Source organism: Talpa occidentalis, unplaced genomic scaffold (assembly GCF_014898055.3).
Source record: "Talpa occidentalis isolate TD23 unplaced genomic scaffold, MPIMG_talOcc4v2.1 talOcc4.10, whole genome shotgun sequence".
NCBI lineage: Eukaryota > Metazoa > Chordata > Mammalia > Eulipotyphla > Talpidae > Talpa > Talpa occidentalis.
Genome location: NW_023600993.1, coordinates 86,167,779 through 86,190,631, shown reverse-complemented (window position 1 = coordinate 86,190,631; position 22,853 = coordinate 86,167,779). Strand labels below are relative to the sequence as shown.

The 22,853-nt window shown below is 45.1% G+C and overlaps 1 protein-coding gene and 1 long non-coding RNA gene across 5 annotated transcripts in view; one reads left to right on the top strand and one right to left on the bottom strand.

Moving 5' to 3' along the window:
- The window catches only part of ASIP (agouti signaling protein), a 39,248-nt gene extending 21,469 nt beyond the window's left edge, over window positions 1-17,779 (top strand). The window contains exons 4-9 of one of the 3 annotated variants that reach the window (XM_037496661.2): window positions 1,499-1,571; window positions 4,669-4,778; window positions 5,344-5,644; window positions 12,073-12,224; window positions 13,589-13,647; window positions 17,603-17,779. In XM_037496661.2, the coding sequence (XP_037352558.1) occupies window positions 12,074-12,224; window positions 13,589-13,647; window positions 17,603-17,779 (387 nt within the window). In that variant the 5' untranslated portion in view covers window positions 1,499-1,571; window positions 4,669-4,778; window positions 5,344-5,644; window position 12,073. Of the gene's footprint in view, window positions 1-1,498; window positions 1,572-4,668; window positions 4,779-5,343; window positions 5,645-6,025; window positions 6,102-11,947; window positions 12,225-13,588; window positions 13,648-17,602 lie in introns of those variants that run through there. The other 2 variants (XM_037496670.2, XM_037496644.1) reach the window with 2 other exon arrangements.
- On the bottom strand, window positions 5,264-21,467 carry LOC119233956 (uncharacterized). 2 transcript variants are annotated; one of them, XR_008552437.1, is made up of 4 exons: window positions 21,404-21,467; window positions 18,093-18,221; window positions 12,046-12,149; window positions 5,264-5,555 (listed from the first exon to the last, which is right to left on the bottom strand). It is a non-coding gene; the product is annotated as an uncharacterized LOC119233956 (long non-coding RNA). The 2 variants fall into 2 exon arrangements; XR_005122508.2 differs by lacking the exon at window positions 12,046-12,149.
- Window positions 21,468-22,853: the final 1,386 nt, after the last annotated feature.

Sequence of the window (22,853 nt, the reverse complement as noted above, 5' to 3'; positions counted from 1 at the left end):
TAGCTGGTAAGACAGTCCAAAAAAGCTGGCCTCCTCGTAGATAGCAAAACAGCTGCTTAAAGAGGCTGGAGGGCTTCCTGTTGCTAGAGACATGAAACACGCTCATAAGCAAAGGAGCCAAAATCAAAACCATATGGTTTGCTTTGCAGTAAAGATCACAGGGACAGAACAATTAGAGGAAGGAGGGCCAGCCAAGGGACAAACTTTTGGGGATGAGGAGTGTGTGTCCACCCCAATACTGACAGCCCTATACTCACAAGTGAGGCAGCCCTCCTGCGTAAGGAGCCTCCTGTCCTTGGGCTACTGGCCCACCTGTACTCTCCTCTGGCCACACTGGTCAAAGTTTGAATAAATGCTAGAAGAATAGTAGTACCTACTCCCTGGAACATCGGGATCCCCTACAGTCTCCTGACCAGATGTCCCCCAAATGAAAACCATCCCTGTTTGGTTTTTTTCTCTAATGAACTGATATAACTCGTGTCTTGAAAATATTAAACAAGCAATCCTTTATCTACTTGTTTACTGTATATCTAAAGTTTCTCTTAAAGGGAATCTAAGATTCTGAGGTAGAATCCACAAGCATTAAAAAGAAATCCATTCTTGGGGCCTCCCTGGTGGCACAAGAGGTTGAGACGCAACCCATGAAGCTGTCCACAGCCTCTGTGGCACGAGTTCGATTCCCGACCAGGGAGCTACCCACGTGGCACAGCAGACCTCTCCTGGCTCGCCCACTGCTCCCCTCAGCAGTGTATTTCAGTCAATCTGCCTGTTCTGTTCCTCACTCTGTCTCTGGTGAATCCTCTCACCCCCCCCCCCACACACACACCTGGTCTGTGCCCCAGTTCTTGTATGCATAAATAAATAAATCTTTAAAAAAGAAAAAAAAAGAAAGAAATTCATTCTAAAGACTACTAGAAGGATAGACTACATGGACTCAGTATGGAAAGCCTAGATTTGGATCTGCCTGGGAACTTTAAATGCTAGGTCTGTGTTAGTTCCAGTGGATTCCTATCCTTCCTGATGCATGAGATTGTTCATGGGCAAGTTGGGGAAAAGGTGCTGTGTTCCTGGAACTGGGATAGCCAATAGTGCCTTCTGCTCGGCAGACCAAGGCCCAGGCACTTGAAGAACTTAATTTTTACCATCCACCTGCTGCCTCCCTGCTTCTCCCATAGGAAGTGACTCCATACAAAAGATAGCATTTGTGGGGAAAGATCTATGTTCACATGTCCCCATGTCCATACAGAAGAGTTTCGGGCAGATGCTTTTGCTTTCAGGCTCAGGCCAACTCAGAAGTGGGAGGAAAATTCCAGGTAGCCCTTTGCTATAAAAGGAGGTAGAACTTTGGTTCTCAGAGCAAAAAGCTTGCTCCATAAGCTCCATAAGCTTCTCCCTGTTCACTCAGGGCAGGTCTGCAAGATTCTGGGTCATGGAAGAAAAAAGCAAAGAGAAAAAAATTAAACATATAAACAAGGATCTTCCTTACTTTCTTCTACAGGTATTTTCTTGGATGGGAAGGGAATTCAAAATTCTGATAAAGAAAATGGCTTTCTTGCTGGACTGCTCTTGAAGTGAGTGTATTTCTTGCTGGGCTGCTCTTGAAGTATGGGTAATAAGTGCTTTGAGGGTGGGGCTTTGTCTTACGGTTCCCAAAGTTGCCAGTGTGACCCCTTCCCTTACTTCCAAGCTCTCTGACCTGTGTTCTACTGTATGCTAAGGTCAGAGCAGGGAGCTAGGCCTCCATGCCTTTGACTCCAAACAGGCCCCTCAATTGTAGCTATCAAAGACATGGCCCTGGTTCTAGAAACTTCAACTGTGAACTCACAGGAAATTCAGAAAACCCAGAGGTAAGTTTTGCTTATCTCCTGATGTTATTTCTCATTGCCTTTCAATGATCATGCACAGAACTCAAGGAACTGACTAATTTGGTTAAGTCCAGCAGCTGCATTGCCAGTTATGATTCAATCTTGTCAACTGCAAAAAAGGATTAAACTTTTAGATAAGCTTCCCAAAGCATGTTAGGCACTGCTAGGTTGACAGGATTGTTTTTGAAGGTTTTGACCATGCTTTATATCTACCTATCTTTGTATTTTTATAGCTCCCCATCTTATTTATGCTTCACAATAATACTGTGCTTTGGGGGCCTCCTTGGTGGCTCAGGGGTTAAAGTCCCAGCACTATCAAGCAATTACCAGCCACTGCAGCATCAGTTTGATCCCCAGCCTGGGAGCTAATCCACATGGCATAGCAGACCTCGCCTGTCTCACCTGCTGCTCCCCTTTGCAATGTATTTCAGTCAATCTGCCTGTTCTGCTCCCTGCTCTGGTGAATCCCCTCCCCCTCCCCTGGCACCTCTGGCCTACATCCCAGTTCTTGTAGGCATAAATAAATAAAAATAAATCTTTTTAAAAATACTGTGCTTTGGGGCCTCCCCGGTGGCGCAGCGGTTGAGCGCTGGGTTGCGAAGCTGCCCGCAGCCTCTGCAGCGCCGGTTCGATCCCCGGCTGCTCCCTGGCCACCAGAGGAGGGTCCCACATGGCGCGCAGACCTCTCCTGCCGCCCGCTGCTCCCCTCAGCAGTGTACTTCGGTCCTTCTGCCTGCTCTGCTCCCCGCTCTGGCTCTGGTGAATTCTCTCGCCCTCCCGTGCTTCTGACTGTACCCAGTGCTTGTATGTATAAATCAATCAATCAATCAATCAATAAACAAATCTTAAAAAAAAAAAAAAAAAAAAAATACTGTGCTTTGGAAAGGGAAAGTATGAATGTTGTTTTTTATGTGGGTGAGGAAACAAACACAAAGAGATTAAATGATTGCCCAAACTTATCTAGATCTGTTGTTACCAGAATCAGGATTAGAACACTGATTTTCTAACTTCCAGCTGTGTCCTTTCCACCATTCCATCTTTTTAAAAAAGTTACTGAAGTGACATTGATTTATAGCATCACACAGGTTTCAGGTACACAGCACTGTGATTCAGCCTCTCTGTATGCTACATTATGATCCCCACCAAAAAGCTAGTTTCCATCCATCATGTATGATTCACCCTCTTTACCATATTACCCACCCACCAACCTCCTTCCTCTCCGGTAACACCATTTTTCTCTCATAATGTTTGTTTTTGTTTTTGTGTTGTTTGTTCATTTATTTTGTTTCTTTTTTTAAGCTTCAGGTGTGCAGCTTTATATTTCAGCATCTGTATATACTGCATTGTGATCACCAAATATTTAGTTTTCTTTTTTTTTTTTCTTAAATTTATTTATTTATTTACACAAGCACTGGGTACAGTCAGAAGCGCGGGAGGGTGAGAGAATTCACCAGAGCCAGAGCGGGGAACAGAACAGACAGACTGAAGAAATACACTGCTGAGGGGAGCAGCGGGCACGGCAGGGGAGGTCTGCGCGCCATGTGGGACCCTCGCCGCCAGATCGAACCAGCGCTGCAGAGGCTGCAGGCAGCTTTGCAGCCCAGCGTTCAACTGCTGCGCCACCAGGGGAGGCCCCAAATATTTAGTTTTCATCCTACACTTATAATTGACCTCCATTACCTGTTTTACCCTCCTTCCCTCCTTCCCCTTCTTTCCTCCTAACCCTCCTTCTGCTATGGTAACCACTATTCTGTTGTCAGAATCTAAGGGTTTGTTTTCAGTTTTGCTTTGTTTGTTCATTTGTTTTGTTTATCTTCCACAGAAGGGAAATCATGTGGCATTTATCTTTTTCCGTCTGACTTATTTCACTTAAGACAAATATGCTCTAGAAGGTTTCAGTAACACAAAAATACTTGGAAATCACTGAGCCCCTTCCTTGGGGTCCCCTTATAATTGTGAGGTATTCTTTCAAATGGAGTCCTCCTTTTTTAAAAAAAAAAGATTTATTTATTTATGCATATAAGAACTGGGGCACAGGCCAGAGGTGCAGGGGGTGGGAGTGGTGAGAGCATTCACCAGAGACAGAGTGAGGTACAGAACAGGCAGACTGACTGAAATACACTGCTGAGGGGAGCAGCAGGTGAGACAGGAGAGGTCAGCTGCACCAATTGGGTTGCTCCCTGGCCTGGGATTGAACTCATGCTGCAGAGGCTGTGGATTGCTTCACAGTGCTGTGTTTAACCCCTTGCACCACCAGGGAGGCCCCTCAAATGGAGTCCTCCTTTGCCACAATGTGCTCCCCATATGCATACGCAGTTCTGTGCATGCATCTCCACCAGGCCCTTTACATATAATTATCTCAGTTCATTCCCCAGTATCTCCACTGAGGATATTATTTATCCACATTACTGATAAAGAACTTGAAGCTCAGAGAAGGAGATAAATTAGCTCAGACCTTGTAAGTGTCAGTCACAGCTGAACCCAAATTTTGATACTCAGATCTTCCTGCTGTACCTTAGGTGTCCAGAAATATGAGTCATAATAAGAATCAAATATATATATAGCCTCAAAATACGAATGGTTTTGTGGATTTTACTTGCATGAGGCAGATTCTAGGACTGCGATGTTGTGCAGTACAGTAGAGAGCCTCCATTGTCTCCAGAAGTGGCAAATAGCCTTCCCACAAGGTATCCACCTGGAAGCACATGAGCATGCTTACGTGCCCTGTGCTGCCCCACCTTCTCCTGCTAGGGGTTTGGTCACAGCTACAGCATCTTGACAACCTATTTAAACCAACTTGCAGCAACTGGCAGCAAAACTTCATTCTCTTGTGGGCTGAGCCATTGAGCCTCTGCAGACTTTGGAAGAGAGAATCATTAGCCGAAACTTTCAACAACCGGAGAGTCCAGAGAGGTATGTAATAAATTCCATGCAGATGTTAAGGTTCGTCTTTCTTTTTTCTCCCTTTTTTTCTTTTTCTCTCTTCTTTTCAATCACATTCAAAGAGCAAACATGTTGTTTCTACCTTATCAAGCAAGGTGGGAAGAACATTGCTTCCTGTATCCTCTGGGAAGGTCTGTACCAAAGGATTAAGAGAGCTAACAGCATCTGGGTGATTCAGGGTGGCATTCAAATTATCAGAGAACACTTTGTACACTTGACAGAATTATCCAGATAGGTAACTGGTGTTGCAAGCACTTCAGCAAACAATTAGAGGCTTCCAAATTCATTCTGATTTACACGGTCCACACCATTTACTTTTGGTGGAGGCAGCCGATTATGTTTTGAAATCCTAAGAAATTCATCCAGCAAATAGCTGAGTGTACATTTTACTTTATTACAGAGAGAAAGGCAGACCTAGCCATAAGAACTAAATTTTGTCTCATGACATCTGAGCAGCCTGGATGGTTTGGCAACTTTATTGTGCTATATAGATAACAATAATATCCTTAGATAACTCATAAAAACTCCTCTCCAGCAGCTCTGGCTTTTCTGGGGTTAATTCCTGCTGTGGGACTAGAAAGTGGAATATCAGACCTTCCCAAGCTGCAGCAGCACTTGACATCCGCTTCACCTCACACCTGAGTCCCTGCTTCCGGGAAGAAAAACCTGAGTAAAGTCAGCCATGGCAGCAGAGACGGATTCTTCTTGACAGTGGCTACTTCTAACTTCAGAGCTGTGGGCACTGAACTAGAAAGCGGTGCAAAAAGAAAGGAACAGCATTTAAATGACAATGGGAAACTGGAAAGAAAGAACCTACGTTTTCTCCCTTCAAAAAGGTAAGTTTCACAAAGTTCATCTTTTCATGGGGACTGGTGAGTCTTAAAATTTTTAGTCCTTAGTCTACTTGAACAGAGCAAAAGAGTCTCACCTATTTATTAGATTAAATAAACAAGCCAGTGAGGTGTTTTTGCTGAGCCTCTGTGTTTACTTGTAGCTCCCTTTAAACATTTTTGTTTTTGTTTTGTTGCTTTTAAGTTTTGATTAAAATCAGCAGTGGAAAATATGTTTCAAAGGGGAAGAAAAAAACTACCCTTGTGTTTTGACCCAGCCCACAAAATGATTAGAAGAATCTTTGCAGACCCACCAGAGAATCCCGGGATTCCACTAGAGAACCATTGATCTCAAAAACAGCATCTTGATTTCAGAACCCTTCTTTTGATCTAGAATTACCTGTTATTGACCACAGAGAGCTGTTATTGACGATCCCTGGGACAGGGCCCTGTAGAGTGAGAGGTGAGCCCCAGCATGGGAAAACAAAATCTCTCTCTCTTTCTCTTTCTCGGCGGGTGTTTCGGTGCAGCAATCTATCTATGCCATAGTAAAATATCTTAATATTGGTCTTAATTTCTTCTTCTTCCTTATCATCTTTTAGTTAGTTAGTTAGTTAGTTAGTTAGTTAGTTAGTTAGTTTATTTGTTTCTTCTGTGGTAAAATATTTCCCCAAGCCTGCAGAGCATAGATGATTTTTGCCTGGTGCATTTTGCTAACTGGAGATTCCGAATGACATTTTCTTATTTGGGTGCAGGATTTTCCTAAATATTTAAGAACCTGAATTGTAAAAGGAGCTGGCTGTTGTCCTTGCCTTATAGATAGGTAGCTGAGATGTACCAGAGAAGGCTGAAGGGCTGTACCAGAATGCAGAGCTCTATTGAGATATGTGTAGGAAAAGAGAAGAACCCTCACGGAGGGAGCAGCCATGTTGCAGTGAGCCGGCAACATGGACAATGTGAAGAGCCAGTCCAGGAAGTAATGGAACCATTCCCTGGAAGGGTGAACTTAGAAGTCTTACAACCAAGCTGAGCTCTGCGAATGAGATAGTTCATTTGGTCAAACAGTGCTGCGAAAGTAAAGGAAAAGCTCCTGACTCCCGTTAAAGATGGAGAATGTGTCTGAGTCTCCTGCTTAAGCCACCGGGATCTCATTAAACATAAAGATATTAACACTGTCAGCATTGCTATCCTTCATTAACAGCAGGGAATGTGTGTTATGCGCACACTGGGTAGTAATAGCAAATGAGCATTTAACCAAGTACGTAAGCCTCTATTTGAAATTTCCAAATCCCAAAACTCTGAAATGAGAACTGTCATTTTTTTTTTCTTTTTGTAATTCATTTGCAGCAAAATCTGACCTTACCTGATGTCATTAGGCAACAAAACCTATCCTAAATTCATGCTAATCAATTCATAGTCTCTGTTTAATGGGTTTGTTATGAATATTTATACCTCTTTGTTATAGAATAATATTTTTATTAATTAATCTGAGGTATGCCCAGATCACTTCTATGGAACTTAATATAGTATAGAGATGGTCTTGTTTTTCTCAAAATCCCTAGTTCTAAACAAAAAAATCTGACCCAAGGATCATAATACAACTAGGTATTACAAACCTACATTGTAGTTAGGATATACATATCCTCCCAGGATTGGTGGAAGGAATCCTAGTCTTTAACCGTCTCCTAATACCCAATTAAAATTAATTCTGGGTCTTCATCTTTTCTAGATTCAATTCAGTTTTGTAGTTCCACCAAGTTACTTAGGTTCTAAGACATTGTATTTTAAGTTCATTACTGCAGACTTGTTTATATAACAAAGGAAAGTTTTAGACCAAGAGAGTGGACAATTTTTTTTTTTTTATAGAGGCATGTTTTATTTATTTAGTTTGTTTGTTTGTTTGTTTATACATGCACTGGGTACAGTCAGAAGCGCGGGAGGGTGAGAGAATTCACCAGAGCCAGAACAGGGAGCAGAACAGGCAGAAGGACCGAAGTACACTGCTGAGGCGAGCAGCGGGTGGCAGGAGAGGTCTGCGCGCCATGTGGGACCCTCCTCCGGTGGCCGGGGAGCAGCCGGGGATTGAACTGGCGCTGCAGAGGCCCCGGGCAGCTTCGCAACCCAGCGCTCAACCACTGCGCCACCGGGGAGGCCCCCAATTTTGTTTTTTAAAGATTTATTTATTTATACAAGCACTGGGTACAGTCAGAGGCGTGGGAGGGTGAGAGAATTCACCAGAGCCAGAGCGGAGAGCAGAACAGGCAGACTGACGAAATACACTGCTGAGGGAAGCAGCGGGCACAGCAGGAGAGGTCTGCGCGCCATGTGGGACCCTCGCTGGTGGCCAGGGATCGAATGAATGCTGAAGAGGCTGCGGGCAGCTTCGCAGCCCAGTGCTCAACCGCTGCGCCACCGGGGAGGCCCTAAGAGAGTGGACAAATTTGAAGAAGTAAGAGCAAAAGCAAGGAGATTGGGCCAGTGTGACTTGTTTCGTTGACAGCAAGGAAAATGCTGGAGTGAAGAGGAATTGGAAAATATGAAGTAATTTGAAAGGAATAGAAGGTAAAGTTTGGTAAGGGATAGGAGATAAAAATCAGGGAAGAAAGAGTTTGAAAATTAAGACCAAGGTTCTTGACTGGGGAGGATGGTCTTTGGACAAAGGTAGAGAGTATGGTGGAGCCAGATCATGCACATATTTGACTTGTGCAGAGTCAATGTATGTGCTTAGTGATTGAGTGAGAAACTGGAGGGGCTCATACAGAGAGCACCTGCTTGGTGAAAAAGATGTTTGCCTTAGAATTGGGAGCTAGAGATTTGCTTTTCCTTCAACTGAGCTCTTACAGTGTGAACCTTTCAATATGTTAATTATGATCCTGGTGTTCAAAGAAAAGGATTTTTTTATACATATAACCCAATGACTTATTCTGGTGTGAAATGGGAAAAACAAAACAAAAAAGGCCCAACAGTTATCATTTGCCGTGTTGGAAAAAAGTCAGTACTCTATATAATTTTTACCCTTGAGTCTGATGTTAGACCTAAATATGCAACTCAGAACAATTGACATGGGAGAAATGCCCTTTAGAATGCCATGGGTTAAGAATAATAGAAAACTCAACTCATGCAAGTTTAAAAACAATAAAGGGAATGGATTATCTTCTCTAACTTATAAGTCCAAATAAAAGATGGGTTTCAGGCAAGTTGTAACCTAGTGGAATAGTTATATTACCAATGTCCTTTCTAACTCTCTGTCCAGTCTGCTTTTCACTGTGTCACCTTCATCCTAAATCTGGCTTCTGTTTATAAGATGTCTGCCAGCACTAATCAGGTCTGTGGGCTCCACTGTGAGATATTTAGCTTCCCTAAACAGTCAGAAAAGGTCTGGGTTTCCTCGGGTTATCTCTTCTTCAGTCACATAACCATGCCTGAATCACTACAGGGAGGGTGGAATTCAGGATCCTCTTAGAAAAAGCAGAAGATCATAGTTGATGTTGAAGAGGCAACTAACTGTTATTTTCAGAAACCCACCAAGCAAGAAAGATGAGGAGCTTAGCTAAAGACATTAGCATTTATCCAGTCAACATTTGCTGGACTCCTGCTCTGGGCTAATCACTATGGCAGGTTCAGGGTCATAAAAATGAGTAAGAGATGGCCTTTTTTTTTTTTTTAAATCAAGTGGGAGGGACAAACACATAAACAGTGTGACAAGAGCAGGACAGTACAAAATTCTGAGAAGCAAATAATGGAGCAAATAACTGCACCTCAACCCGATGAGTTTTCTGACATAGGGTTGTTTGGTTTAACTATTGCTGACAAGAGCTAGGAACCTCAGAGATCAAACTGCATGAGCCAGGAATCCTTAGGGCCTCAAAAAATGTTCTGGGCCTTAGGGCTTGAGGAAATGATCTGAGCTGCTTGAGAAAACTCTTTATTGACACTGTATTACCTACTAGGATTGTACAAATCACTGTTTACTTGAAGAAAGAGTTCCCCTGATAAATGAATATAAACCACTAACATAACACATTCCCTTCATTTTACCATTAAGAGAGGGAGAGAGAGAGAGAGAAAATGGATATTTGCAAAACACACATCTAACTAATGCTGAGTCAAAACAAGAACTCAGAGCTCTTGACTCCCAGCCCAGAATTCATTTTTTTGATTCACTACCAAGCTTTGGTAGAAAATTGCTGGCCAGTTCGTGATAAGTGTTGGGGAAGCTAATCTTCCTCTAGCTTTCTAGGCCCTCACAGCTGGAAAATATGTAAAGTGACAGAAGACAAATTAACAGAAGGAAAAAAAAAAAGACCACATTTAATTTCATGTGCATGGAAGTACCATTATGAAAATAGGACTTCCTGAATAACTGAAACAGCCAATTTATATAGTTTTTAGATAAAGAAGTTATACATTTTTGAAGAACAGACAGGATAAAGAAATTCTTAAAATTTTGTTTTGGACATCTTATTTAGTGAGCTAAGCAGCATTTGTTTACATAGCTTCCTGCTCTGGTCTCTGTGATAAATCTCTATGTCTTTGCATGGAGATTTATTTCCTGCTTTCAGGGACAGACAGGATGAGGATCAGTGAAAATTGCTGCTTTTAGAAGAACGGGAAGTTTAGGGAATCATTCATTCATTATTTATTTCTTTAATTCAAAATATTATGTCACTTCAGCACATCATGTGGCAACTTCTTCTGTGAAACTGACCTGGAAGTTTAACATTAAAAACTGAGCTGGGGGCCTCCCTGGTGGCGCAGCAGTTGAGCGCTGGGTTGCGAAGCTGCCTGCAGCCTCTGCAGCGCCAGTTCGATCCCCGGCCACCAGGTGAGGGTCCCACATGGCGCGCAGACCTCTCCTGCCGCCCACTGCTTCCCTCAGCAGTGTACTTCGGTCCTTCTACCTGCTCTGCTCCCCGCTCTGGATCTGGTGAATTCTCTCACCCTCCCGCGCTTCTGACTGTACCTAGTGCTTGTATAAATAAATAAAAATAAATCTATAAAAAAAATAAAATAAAATAAAAACTGAGCTGGTAGAGAGAAGAATCAGGTTAGTAGTAGAGTGCTAAGAGATCTGCAGAGGGCAACCCCACATAGGTAAAATCCCACTGATCTAAAGGAATAAGAATTGGCATTAGGACCGAGATGGGTAGAGGTAGACTTCAGGAAGTTTATGAGTGGGGAATGTCTTTTTGTGTCCCCTCCTCCTAGAACATATATAACAGACATACAGAAAATTTTATTCCATCCAGGCTGAGGGCCAGGAGGAGTAGGTTAGAAATTACCAGACTAGTGTAAGGGATGCCCAGAAGTGGACACCACCAGCATAAGAAAACCGTTTTTTCTGTTCTTGCCCACAGTGCCTTATGGCAGGGCGGAAAGACCTCAGAAAAGCAGCCTCTACTTTTGCCCAGACACCAGAGAGAATATGCACAGGGAAAAGGAAGGTGGGGCATGGCGGGGAGTCTACACTCAGAGAAGATGAAGATGCTCCTGAAGCTATGAGCCCCAATTAAACCAAACTCATGCATTATGAAAGAAGTCCATTCTGAGATCTGTCAAAATCTACCTAGTAGTAAATCTACAGGTCCATCCTCCTGACACAAACCATACCTGTATTTATATTCTCTGGGTGTGGAAATAAAGCATTTACAACATACACAGTTGTCCAAAGGAACCATTCCCCCTGATTTTTTCTCACTGAATCCTAACTTATTAGCCTTGTACCTGGACCTTAGTAAAACCTCAGCCCTGTGAGGCACTACTAAGACCTTTCAACTACTCTCCCAGATATAGGGCCTTCTGAGGCCACTAACTTTAAAACAAAACAAAACAGCAACTCACCCTCTGGATGAGAGAGACCAATTGTAGTGCAGTCCTTTTCTCTTTGCTTCAATTGCCCTCCCTTACATGTCTTTCTCTCTTTCTCTCCCCATCTCTCTCTCTCTCTCTCTCTCTCTCTCTCTCTTTAGATTTATTTATTTATACACTTTTAAGCACTTGGTTACAGGCCAGAGCCCTGGGAGGGTGAGAGAATTCACCAGAGACAGAGCAGGGAGAAGAACAGGCAGAAGGACCAAAATACACTGCTGAGGGGAGCAGCAGGCGAGACAGTAGAGGTCTGCTGCACCATGTGGGAATCTCCCTGGCCGGCTGGGAATTGAACCTGCGCTGCAGAGGCTGTGGACAGCCTCACAGTGCTGCGCTCAACCCACTGCGCCACCGGGGAGGCCATCTCTCTCTTTTTCTTTTTTTCTTCATCAATTCCCTTTCGTTGTTCTAAGCCATGCTAGTCTTCAGGTTCCACTGGGACACTTGTGGAATGGGGTCAGAGCACTAACCCATAGAAACACAAAGAAAACAGGAGGGCACATCTCTTGCTAAGACCCCTGGCCCACCAGCCTGACTACCTTCCCTGTCCCACTCATGCCTCCTAGGATGGACATCACCCGTCTGCTCCTGGCCACTCTGCTGGTCTGTCTGTGCTTCCTCACTGCCTGCAGCCACCTGGCACCTGAGGAGAAGCCCAGAGATGACAGGAGTAAGTCCTCCATGAACTTGTTGGATTTCCCTTCTGTCTCTATCGTGGGTAAGTAGCCTGGCTTGGGGCCTAGCTTCTGGATTCTATCTTATGATAAGAGGCTGCAGGAAGTCAAATCTGCTCCCCAGGCTGATACCAGGATTCATTGCCATAGTTATGGGTTCCTTCTTACTCATTCTGCAAAATAATACTAGAGGAATACAGTGTCTCTTGACTCATTTGATTGGGAAAGCACTGCATGCCCCCAATCTAATACATGGCTAGCATTTTAGAAGCTCTGAGAAAGCCCGAAATGAAGACCCTGTTGAACTTGGTTTAACTTAGCATTTCCTAAAACTTCCTGACTCACAGAACTCCTCTCAATGGTATCAAACTTTGGGTAATGCTGCAGAATATAAACAAGTGTGGGCTGATGAACCAGTCCTGTCATGCCAGGGTTGAGAATGATTACACAGAAAAATATCAAGGGCATTTAAAGCCTTTTTGATAATAGTAATTCCAGATAATACTTATCATGTGCTAGGCATTATGAAATGAATAATATTTTTATTCACATTTCACAACTGAGGAAATTGAGACTTATGAAAGGTAATAATTAACATAATACCACACAGTTCTTAATTGGCAGAACCAGAACTGAAACCCAGGTGTTTAGGCCCCAGAACCCAAGTTCAAAACTAATATCATTTACTGCTTTGCCTAGGAAAATATTCTAGCTATATCAGGGAAGTAAGGGCAGGGAAGGAGATCGGATACATCAATATTGACCACCTCTGATGTGCCAGATTTCCACTTTATAAACATACTTCATTTATCCTCAAAACAACACTGCAATATAGGTATTACAGTACCCCTATTCGCAGATGAGAAAATTGAGTCTTACGGCAGTTATGTTACCCAAGACCACATAGCTGTTATATGGCAGGATCAACATTCAAATCAAATCAGGTGTGCCTGGCTCCAGAGCACTTAAGAAATGGAAAACGTAATACAGAAAACACAGATCCATCCATGTAGGAGACACAGAGTCCATGTTCAAAGTATCACAGTATTCTTGACCTGCCAGACTAGAAACTAAAGAAGGGACATCTGGGGTGAATTTGAGTGACACAGGGTCAATTAGGTCAAGGAACCAGGCCCCTCATGAGTGCCACAGACAGATCCCAGGGTCTCCTTTGATTTTCCTTTTGCCTTTCCTCCGAGGGCAATTTTGCCTTTAGTCTCTGATTTCAGGTCAGCAGTCAGGCTAACAAGAACCTGCTGGTCTAAATCCCAAGCTGTGATTCATCTAGCCAACCCCCACTACTCTCCCCTACCCTGGGCCTTCCCAGAGCCCTTCTGCTCCTCCCACTTTACTGCAGCTCAGGGCCCTCAGAAACATCTGGCATTGGACCTTTTGTCTCTCTTTGAAGCTCTGAACAAGAAGTCTGAAAAGATCAGCAGAAAAGAAGCAGAAAAGAAATCTTCCAAGGTAGGCCTGGGAGTTCTCATTATTTGGGTAAAAATAGACAGAAAATGGGAAGACCCCCAAGCTCTGGCTCACAACTAAATGAAAGATTTTCCAGGTCAACAAAAGAAATTGAAAGTTATCTAAAGGCATCCTGGCCTAGATCCCTGAACCAGACCCCCAAGGTGATGAGGTTCACTGAGCAAAACAGCTTACCTGCTGAAAAGTAATTTCTTCTACTAACTAGCCCCCTGCCTGAAATCTCACCAGCACTCATTCTTTTGGATGAATACAATGATTCCTAAAATTAATAATTAATTTATTATTAATAAATATATATATTTATTAATAAATTAATAAATATATATATTTCAAAATATATATAACTGAATAAAAAAATGAGGATCAATGCTGTAAATAGTATGTAACCTTAAGAATAAATAAAATGGGGCCTCCCCTGGTGGCGCAGCGGTTGAGCGCTGGGCTGTGAGGCTGCTCGCAGCGTCTGCAGCGCTGGTTCATTACGCTGGTTCATTACCCGGCCGCTGGTGAGAGTCCCACCAAAAGAAAAAAAAAAAAAAAGAATAAAATGAAAAACAGTAAGTGAATTCTAGCTGATGTTGCCTGCCAAAGGTTCTAAATCTGAGGTTTATCTAAACTGTGCTTTAAAAGGCAGATTAGAATATGTTGGGGAGGCATTAATGGCATATGGATGCCAAACTGAGCTTTCAAGTTGAAAGAGATTGAAAAAGAATGCTTTCTCATCATTGGATTGCACATATGCTGGAATTTCCCACACTTTAGGAAATAGTAGCTACGGCCTTGCTGAAATGTATTTACTTCCAATTTAGTGTCCCTCAGTTTATCAGATCAACTATAACCAATACAAGGAGTCCTAGACTAGGCATTGGGAAGTAAAACCTGACAGTGCATGACCTTGAAAAAGCCCTTGCTCCTCTCAGGGCCTTCTGTGAAATGAATAAGCAGATCAGATTGTAACAGGGTGGTCCCCAGGAAAGGGGGAGGTTCCCTGCCCCACCCAAGGGAGGGTGGAACTGAGCAGGAAGAGGAGAAGCTGAAAAAGAGACTGAGGAAGGAAGCAGGATGGAGCCAGGAGACCTGGAAGAGGCGCATGGAGCCTAGAGACACGTGAAGAAACTGCGCTTGTCTTTTGGTCGTAGACTGGGTGACACAGATGTGGGTGAGACCCATGGGGAGGTGACAATGGCAGCTTTTATCTTGATGTTGATTTTGCTCTTTTCCTTCCGGGCTTGTCCGGTTGTTTGTGACCCTTTTCTGTGGGTCCCCACTGGAAGATGCTTTAGACTTGTGGCAGGCCTTGGGGCCTTGCTCTGGGCCAATCCCATTTGGATGGACTTTTACCCACGAGGGGATGGGTAACTTTTGGGCGCCAAATCTGTTATAGGACAGGGAGAGGGGCAGCCCAAACCCCCGCAAACCTGCCTATTCTGAATGGGTTCTGCCATCCACCGCATCAACACAAAACATATGAGACTTTAATGGGAAGGAACTTTAATAAAACTAGGAAACAATACAGGTAAGGCAAAGAGTCTAGTTTCTAAATGAAGCACCCAAAGTTACCCGTCCCCTCGTGGGTAAAAGTCCATCCAAATGGGATTGGCCCAGAGCAAGGCCCCAAGGCCTGCCACAAGTCTAAAGCATCTTCCAGTGGGGACCTGTTAGGGGGAAGTGATGTCCTGAGTTAATCCCATACAGGCTTTGTGGACTCCACCCCCACTCCAGACTAAAGCCATCAAGACTCTGGGAAAGACAAATCCCATCACCACCAAGGGAGGGTGGCTGGGACCTGAGGGTGGAGTTGGGCAGCCAGGTTGGATATAAAAAACCAAACACGTGGGCCTTGGTCTCTCTGGCTCGCGATCGCTCGCCTCCTGGCTTCACCGTTCCTGGCTGGCGGCCAGCTCTCAGAGCGCCATTTTGGGATTCCTAATCGGCGGATCGGGTAGGACTCATTTAAAACTTTGTCTCCCACTTTTCTCCCAGAGCTGTACATTTCCTCATTTCCCCTTCCCTTTGTAAATAAACCTTTTATTAACCTTTCGCGTGTGCCTGCAGTAGAGCATTGATAAGTCCTTTTAAGCGTGCGGGTGAGGACCCACAGTCAGGCACCCCGTTTTGTATCGGGGTTGCTCTACAACAGACCCACAGAAAAGGGTCACAAACAACCGGACAAGCCTGGAAGGAAAAGAGCAAAATCAACATCAAGATAAAAGCTGCCATTGTCACCTCCCCATGGGTCTCACCCACATCTGTGTCACCCAGTCTACGACCAAAAGACAAGCGCAGTTTCTTCACGTGTCTCTAGGCTCCATACGCCTCCTCCAGGTCTCCTGGCTCCATCCTGCTTCCTTCCTCAGTCTCTTTTTCAGCTTCTCCTCTTCCTGCTCAGCTCCACCCTCCCTTGGGTGGGGCAGGGAACCTCCCCCTTTCCTGGGGACCACCCTGTTACAATATGATAGACAAAATTGACACCTTTTTTTACACATTAGGTCCTGGGAATATAGTAGGGAACAAGAGTGACATATCCCTGCTCTCTGGAATTTACATTCTTGTAGGGAAAATAGATATATAGTAAGTAAACCAATAAATGGATATGTTCAAATAAGGATAAATTCTGATGGGATTTAAGCATGGAAATGAGACAGAATGAAGGCAAAAGTGATCAAGGAAAACAACTTAAAGACTGAAAAACTCAGTAATCTCAGCAGCAATAGCCACTGGAAATACCATGTGATGTGAGCCACACATATAATTAAATTTTTCTAGGGCCTCCCTGGTGTTGCAGGGGTTAAAGTCTCAGCACTATCAAACTATCACCAGCCACGGCAGCAGGAGTTGGATCCTCCTCCCCCCCACCCAGCTGACCCACATGGCACAGCAGATCTCTCCTGTCTCATCCTGCTGCTCCTCTCAGCGGTGTATTTCAGTAGATCCATGTGGTCTCTTCCCCACCCTGTCTCTGGTGAATCCTCTCAACCTCCACACCTCTGGTCTACACGCCAGTTCTACACCCAGAGTTAAATAAGATTTGAATATTCAGGTCTTCCCTTGTGCTAACCACATTTCAGGTACTCAGTAGCCATATATGGCTAATGGCTACCTGTGTTGGACAGCACAGCAAGGAATGTCCCCAGGAAAGGGAGAAGCCAACTCACAGACCCTTCAGCAGGGACTCATTTGCTGTGTTGGGCAAACAATGGAAGGCAGGTGGGAGAATGTGTCATTGATTAGTCAGAGGTGGGCAGGGCCAAACCATAGTGGAATAATGGGCAAAAATAAAGTTTAAAGTTTATGTTTCATTTTTAAGGGCAAAGAGCTTTGGTGATGGAAGGCACTTTAAGCCCAGTTGAGATGCCATCATTTTCAGAGGTCCCAGGTGCACTTAAAGGATGTACTGAAAGGGTGCCAGAGCAAAGACAGATTAGGTCCCAGGGTGGCGGTGGCAGTGGCAGTGAAGTATGTGATGTGGGCCAGGATCTGACAGGGATTGCAGATACACTGGAAAGGGGAAGACACAGATATGGCAGAGTTAAAACTGGGGTTTGAAACTGACACTTTCTTACATGATGGGAAATACTGTAGAACTCAGTCTGTGTTTATCAAAATTATTACCCTGTGCCTACCTCTACTAGCTATCCCACTATTTCTTTGAAATGGTTTCCTGAAAATAATTAAAAATACAAAACAACCGTGAGCTGAGTGAGATTCCCCTAGGGAGAGGAGGGGGCCAGGCCCTGAGCCAGATACGTTTTGATGGGCATGGTGGGGGGCATGATTGGGAGTGCAGGAGGGGTCATTGGGGGGTGTCTCGAGAACAGCGGGTAGCGCGTGGGGGGGTGTCGTCAGGGCCTCGATAATCCAGGAGTTCGTTCCCAGGCAGAGGTGAGGACGGATGGCGGCTTGGGATGGCTCAAGCAGCCCCGGTGTTTCCCCGCAGAAAAAGGCTTCGATGACGAAAGCGGCGCGACCCCGGCCCCAGTCGCCCGCCGCTTGCGTGGCCACCCGCGACAGCTGCAAGCCGCCGGCGCCCTCCTGCTGCGACCCCTGCGCCTACTGCCAGTGCCGCCTCTTCCGCAGCGCGTGCTCCTGCCGGGTGCTCAGCCCCCGCTGCTGAGCGCGCCCGCCTCCCGGCTGCGGGGCTGGGCGGGCCCCAGGAGGCGGGACTTCCTGGGGCGGGGCTCCCAGGGGACCCTGGAGGCCCCCAGTGGGTGGGTGACCTCTAGTAGGTGTGGCTTCCTCGGGCCTGCGTGGGCGGGGCTCCCGGGAGGCGGGGCTTCACGGAGAAGGCTTGGGCTAGGCTAAGATCTAAATATATGAAGGCTGCTTGAAGGTATGTTGTGGCTGTTTCTTTAAAGAACTGGAAAGGTTCTTTTCACTTGGCCCAGTCCCCTTCACCGCGGAAGTCCCTTGGCACACAAGCTACTCACCTGGTCCTGGGGAAACCCAGTTACCTCTGTGCCAGGTAACCCGGTTATCTCTGCACTCCTGGTAAGCACTTTCATGATGCTCTATTCCTTTACACCTGGGACACCCAGCGCTGCTTCCAAAACCAGGCACTGCAGATGAGTCAGGCAGAAAGAAGCTTCTAAGGAATCGCCATTCAACCTTCACCCCTCCTCCCCTCCTAGAGAACTCCCTTCACCCCTGGAAAAACAAGATTACAATTGCATACACAATCTCACATGGCTATCAATCCTGGGGGGAGTGGGGTGCCAGTTTAAAAACTGGGCTGGCTGGTTGTGACTGGCTGTTGCAGTAGGTCCCTATAACCAGACTCTGGCCTGAGTAACCTAGGGCCTCAGAAAACTCCAAAAAATGGGTGCCACCTGTGCAGCCCCTTCCCTTTCTCCCAGAGGTGCTGGGACCTAGGGGAGTTTCTCCAACTCCCAGACTAAATAAACACTCTTCGTCCCCTGGCGTTTTTTTCGTTGGGACAACCTAACATTTGGGTTCGCAAATAGGAAGCAGGGGGTTCGGGAATCCTTCATTATCCTCTAGCTCTGTCAGCCAGTAAGGAGGCAGTGTACCTGGGCTTGGTGAGTAGGCCCTGGATTATCAGGGGCCTGTTGACCAAAATTTCTTTTTTTTTTTTTAAGATTTATTTATTTATGCATACAAGAACCGGGGTACAGGCCAGATGCGTGGGAGGGTGAGCAGATTCACCAGAGACAGCGGGGAACGAAGAGGCAGACTGACTGAAATACACTGCTGAGGGGAGCCCGGGCAAGGCAGGAAAGGTCTGCCGCGCCTTGTGGGATTCTTGCAGGCCGACGGGGATCAAACCGAGGCTGCAAACAAGGCTGCAGAGGCTGCGGAGAGCTTCACAGTGCTGGGCTCAACCGCCTGCGCCACCAGGGGAGGCCCCTTGTTGACCAAAATTTCATCCTGAGAGCATCTCTGAGTCTATGAGAAACTGGGTGCGGTACTCTCTGGAAGGGCCCTTGAGAGAGGGCCACCTAGTATATTGCTATGGAGAGGAAGTAGCGGTGAGAGCAGGGTCTGTGAGGAAGGACCAACCAGGATGGGGGAGTCACGTGGAAATTTCCAGTGCAAGAACTTCAAATGACACCATCTATTTACAATGCTTGGCTGTGGGGCAATATGCCAGTCAGGAGAAAGGATGAGATGCCACCTGTCAGTGCCCCCCACTACCCTTAGCAGCTGGGATCTGCCTCTCCCCCAAGGAATCACTTTAAGCAAGAAAGAGGAAGCTAAAACATTATTATAAGAAGGTAATATTTTAAAAGCCTGTGCACAAGAAAATGCTAGAGAGGCTATAAGAAGTTGCCTCGGCCCTAATAACTACCATGTATCTATCCTTGGAGGCGAGGACAGTGGCGCTCACAGGCCAGTACAGGTGGGACCACTTCTCCTGGTCCACTTGTCCACTTGCAATCTTCTCTCTTTCCAATTCTTAAAGCTGCCTCCTTTCCACAGACCTTTTACCAACCAGAGACCCAGGTGTAACCTGAATGGTCAACATAGAATCAAGGAGGCAAACATCAGATAGAGTGGGAACAACCTGGACAGAGCACGAGAAAAAAGATGGACACTCCAGGCCAGGCTGGAGACAGTTCTGCAAACTAGGCAAGTCTCTGCATTTCTCTTGGCTTCCGTTTACTTATCTATAAAATGTGAAAAAATCCTCTTCTGTTATTTCAGATAGTTGTTGCTTCTTATTCCTCAACAGGAAACACAGATTGCCAGCTACTTGTTTTGTTTCCGTCATTTAGGTTGCAAGCCCACAGGGCAAGAACCTTTTGTTCCTTGTACCACAGTTGCTACTGAGTAAATGTCATTGGTAATGGCAATATTGGAAACATATTGCAACCACTGTATCTGTGTTTGCCAGACATTGCTGGCCAACTAGGCACCATTTGACTCTCAGGGGTGAGTGAGGCAGGGATGCAAAATCAAAGCCCCAGTTCATTAGAGAAAGAACCAGTTGGCTGCCAGGTAGAGACAACTACATGAAAAAAACAACCCATACATTCAGCAAAGATGTACTGAGCACCTACTGTGTGCCAGGCATTGTGTCAGGTACTGTGAATACTATGGTTAACAGGTCCAATATGGATACCCTGATTACAGAGCTTGTGGCCCAGTGACCTTGTAGAGGCTAAAACCATTATTAACATAGTGGTCTGTAGCGGCAGGAAGCACAGGGCAGGTTCTCTATGACAGAGCAGACAGGGTAAAGGAGGAGTCCTAGGAGCCCTCGGTGGCTTTTGCAGACTTTTATTGGAATTTACCAGGTACATGGCAGGGAGGGGTGCCGGGGGGGCCAGGAGGCTGGTACACCTCCTATCCCCGATATATCTTCACTCTTTCTGGGCTCTCTGGTGTTCTCTTGAGGTCTCAGCTTCTCTTTCACACTTTTGCTTTTGTTCTGCTTCTGATGGCGTCCCCGTGACTCCACCCCCACCACGCCCTTATAAGCCCAGTCTTAGCCCAGGTGAATCCCATCTACCTATGCCCACACCCTATTCCAGGTGCCCGCCATCAGGCATGCATTCAGGACCCCAATGATCCATCATTAATCCTAACGGTGGGAGGGCAGAAAAGCCTGATATTTTTTCATTTACCCTACAGGTCTATTTTTGCTTTTGTTAAAAATTCAACTATCTGGTAGGTATATCTGCCCAAGTTCCCTTTCAGATCCTTAGACTCTCCATCTTTTCAGAATTCCCTTCAAACTTCAGGGTCCTAAAGACATAGTTCTAGGGCCCCAAATCACCTGCCACTATGGTTGTTCTTAGGATACTTCTAGCCCCAGAAATTCTGCTACATATTAAAATTTTAAAGAGAGGGCGGACCTCCCTGGTGGTTGCAGGCAGTTGAACACCGCCCGCCGCAATGTGAAGCTGCCCGCGGCCGCTGCAGCGCAGGTTTGATCCCGGCCGACTTGCGAGAATCCCACATGGCGCGGCAGACCTCTCCTGTCTTGCCTGCTGCTCCTCTCAGCAGTGTATTTCGTCAGTCTGCCTGTTATATGTTCCCCGCTCTGTCTCTGGTAAATCCTCTCACCCTCCCGCGCATCTGGCCTATACCCCGGTTCTTGTATAAATAAATCTTAAAAAAAAAAAAAAGAGGTTCATTTCCTCAGTTGAAATCTTATTACATAAAGTTATATCTAACACATAATACATTAAAGCAGTTTTAATTGGTTTTACACTATAATGTCCTCAGAAATTTGAAATCAGGGATTAGAGATTAATACTTGTCCTCCTTAACCCACCTCCATAACCAGCGTGTTTCCATCATTTTGGTTGCATGATACTAAGAAAGGTCTAATTCACACAGAAAAGTTGTTGCTAAGAGGTTTTAACAGCCGTGACCTCAGAATAGTGTTCCATTGAACAGAAACAAGAGGTTTATTTCAAAATCTGGCCCAGGTGGTCTCTAATGTGTTAAAATTAGGTGCATAGTACTTTTAAATACATGCATGCTTTTACTTTTAAAAAACTTCAGTGTTCTTAAAAGTAGACATTGAAAGTTACGCTTCTACAGGAGTAGTATACTTCAAAACACTGCCCTGCGGGAGTAGCAGGGCCATAGAAGAGCCTTAAACCCCCTTCCTGAACTCTGGACAACAGACCAACCTAATTAGCAATCTCTGGGTGCTTATTCTAAGTATGTCCATTTGTTTGAACAACCAAACATCTAGCACCTCCACCATCAGGAAATTACCCCCAGTCATAACAATAGGAACTTTATAAAGGAATTTAATGCCAAGAGCAAATTCCCATGTGTGAAAGGAATAGGATAAATCAAGAAAAGAATTTGATTTTAACTGAATTAGCCTAACCAGCTGTAGTAAATTTCAGATTAGTCTGGAATAAACTTTTTTTTTAAGATTTATTTATTTATTTATACAAGAACCGGGGTTCAGGCCAGATGTGCGAGAGGGTGGGAGGATTCACCAGAGACAGAGCGGGGAACAGAACAGGCAGACTGACAAAATACACTGCTGAGGGGAGCAGCGGGCAAGACAGGAGAGGTCTGCAGTGCCATGTGGGACCCTCACCGGCCGGCCAGGATCCAACCAGTGTTGCAGAGGCTGTGGACAGCTTCACAGCATGGTGTTCAACCGCCTGCACCACCAAGGGAGGCCCTGGAATAAACTTGTTCCTCCCCTTCATTTTCCATGCATGAAGTATATTTATAGTGGTGATGATGACAATGAATGCCATTATGTCTTATTGTTTGGGGAGCCCAGCAAATACCTTCATTCCTTTGGCTCCTGAAGGTTTTCACACCTTCTAGAGTTCCACTTTAGAATCTGGAACAATGGTTGTATAGACTACAGAGCAGTAATAAAAGCACGACTACTAGAAAGTTAATTAACCTGACTAGTTGGTGAGATTGCATTTACAAGCTATTGGAGCAGCTGATTCCTCCCCAAATCAAAAAGTACAATTTTGTGTCTTTGGGCTACTACACGTAGGGGGAAAGTTTAGTTTTTGTTCTTTTTCTCATTATTTATCCCAATGTCTAACAATATCTGGAACTCTGCATTGTGTATACATGTAAGAGGCTGTGAAAGAAAAATAGAGATGGGCCCTAGGAAGCGAAGGCAGGGAGTGCAGCCCCTGGGGAACTGGGAAATAGAGGGAAACTTGAGGAGAGGAAGGAGACAATGCATTCATTGATGTTGGATTCCAAGGTAGTCTTGGTTTCCCAGTCTT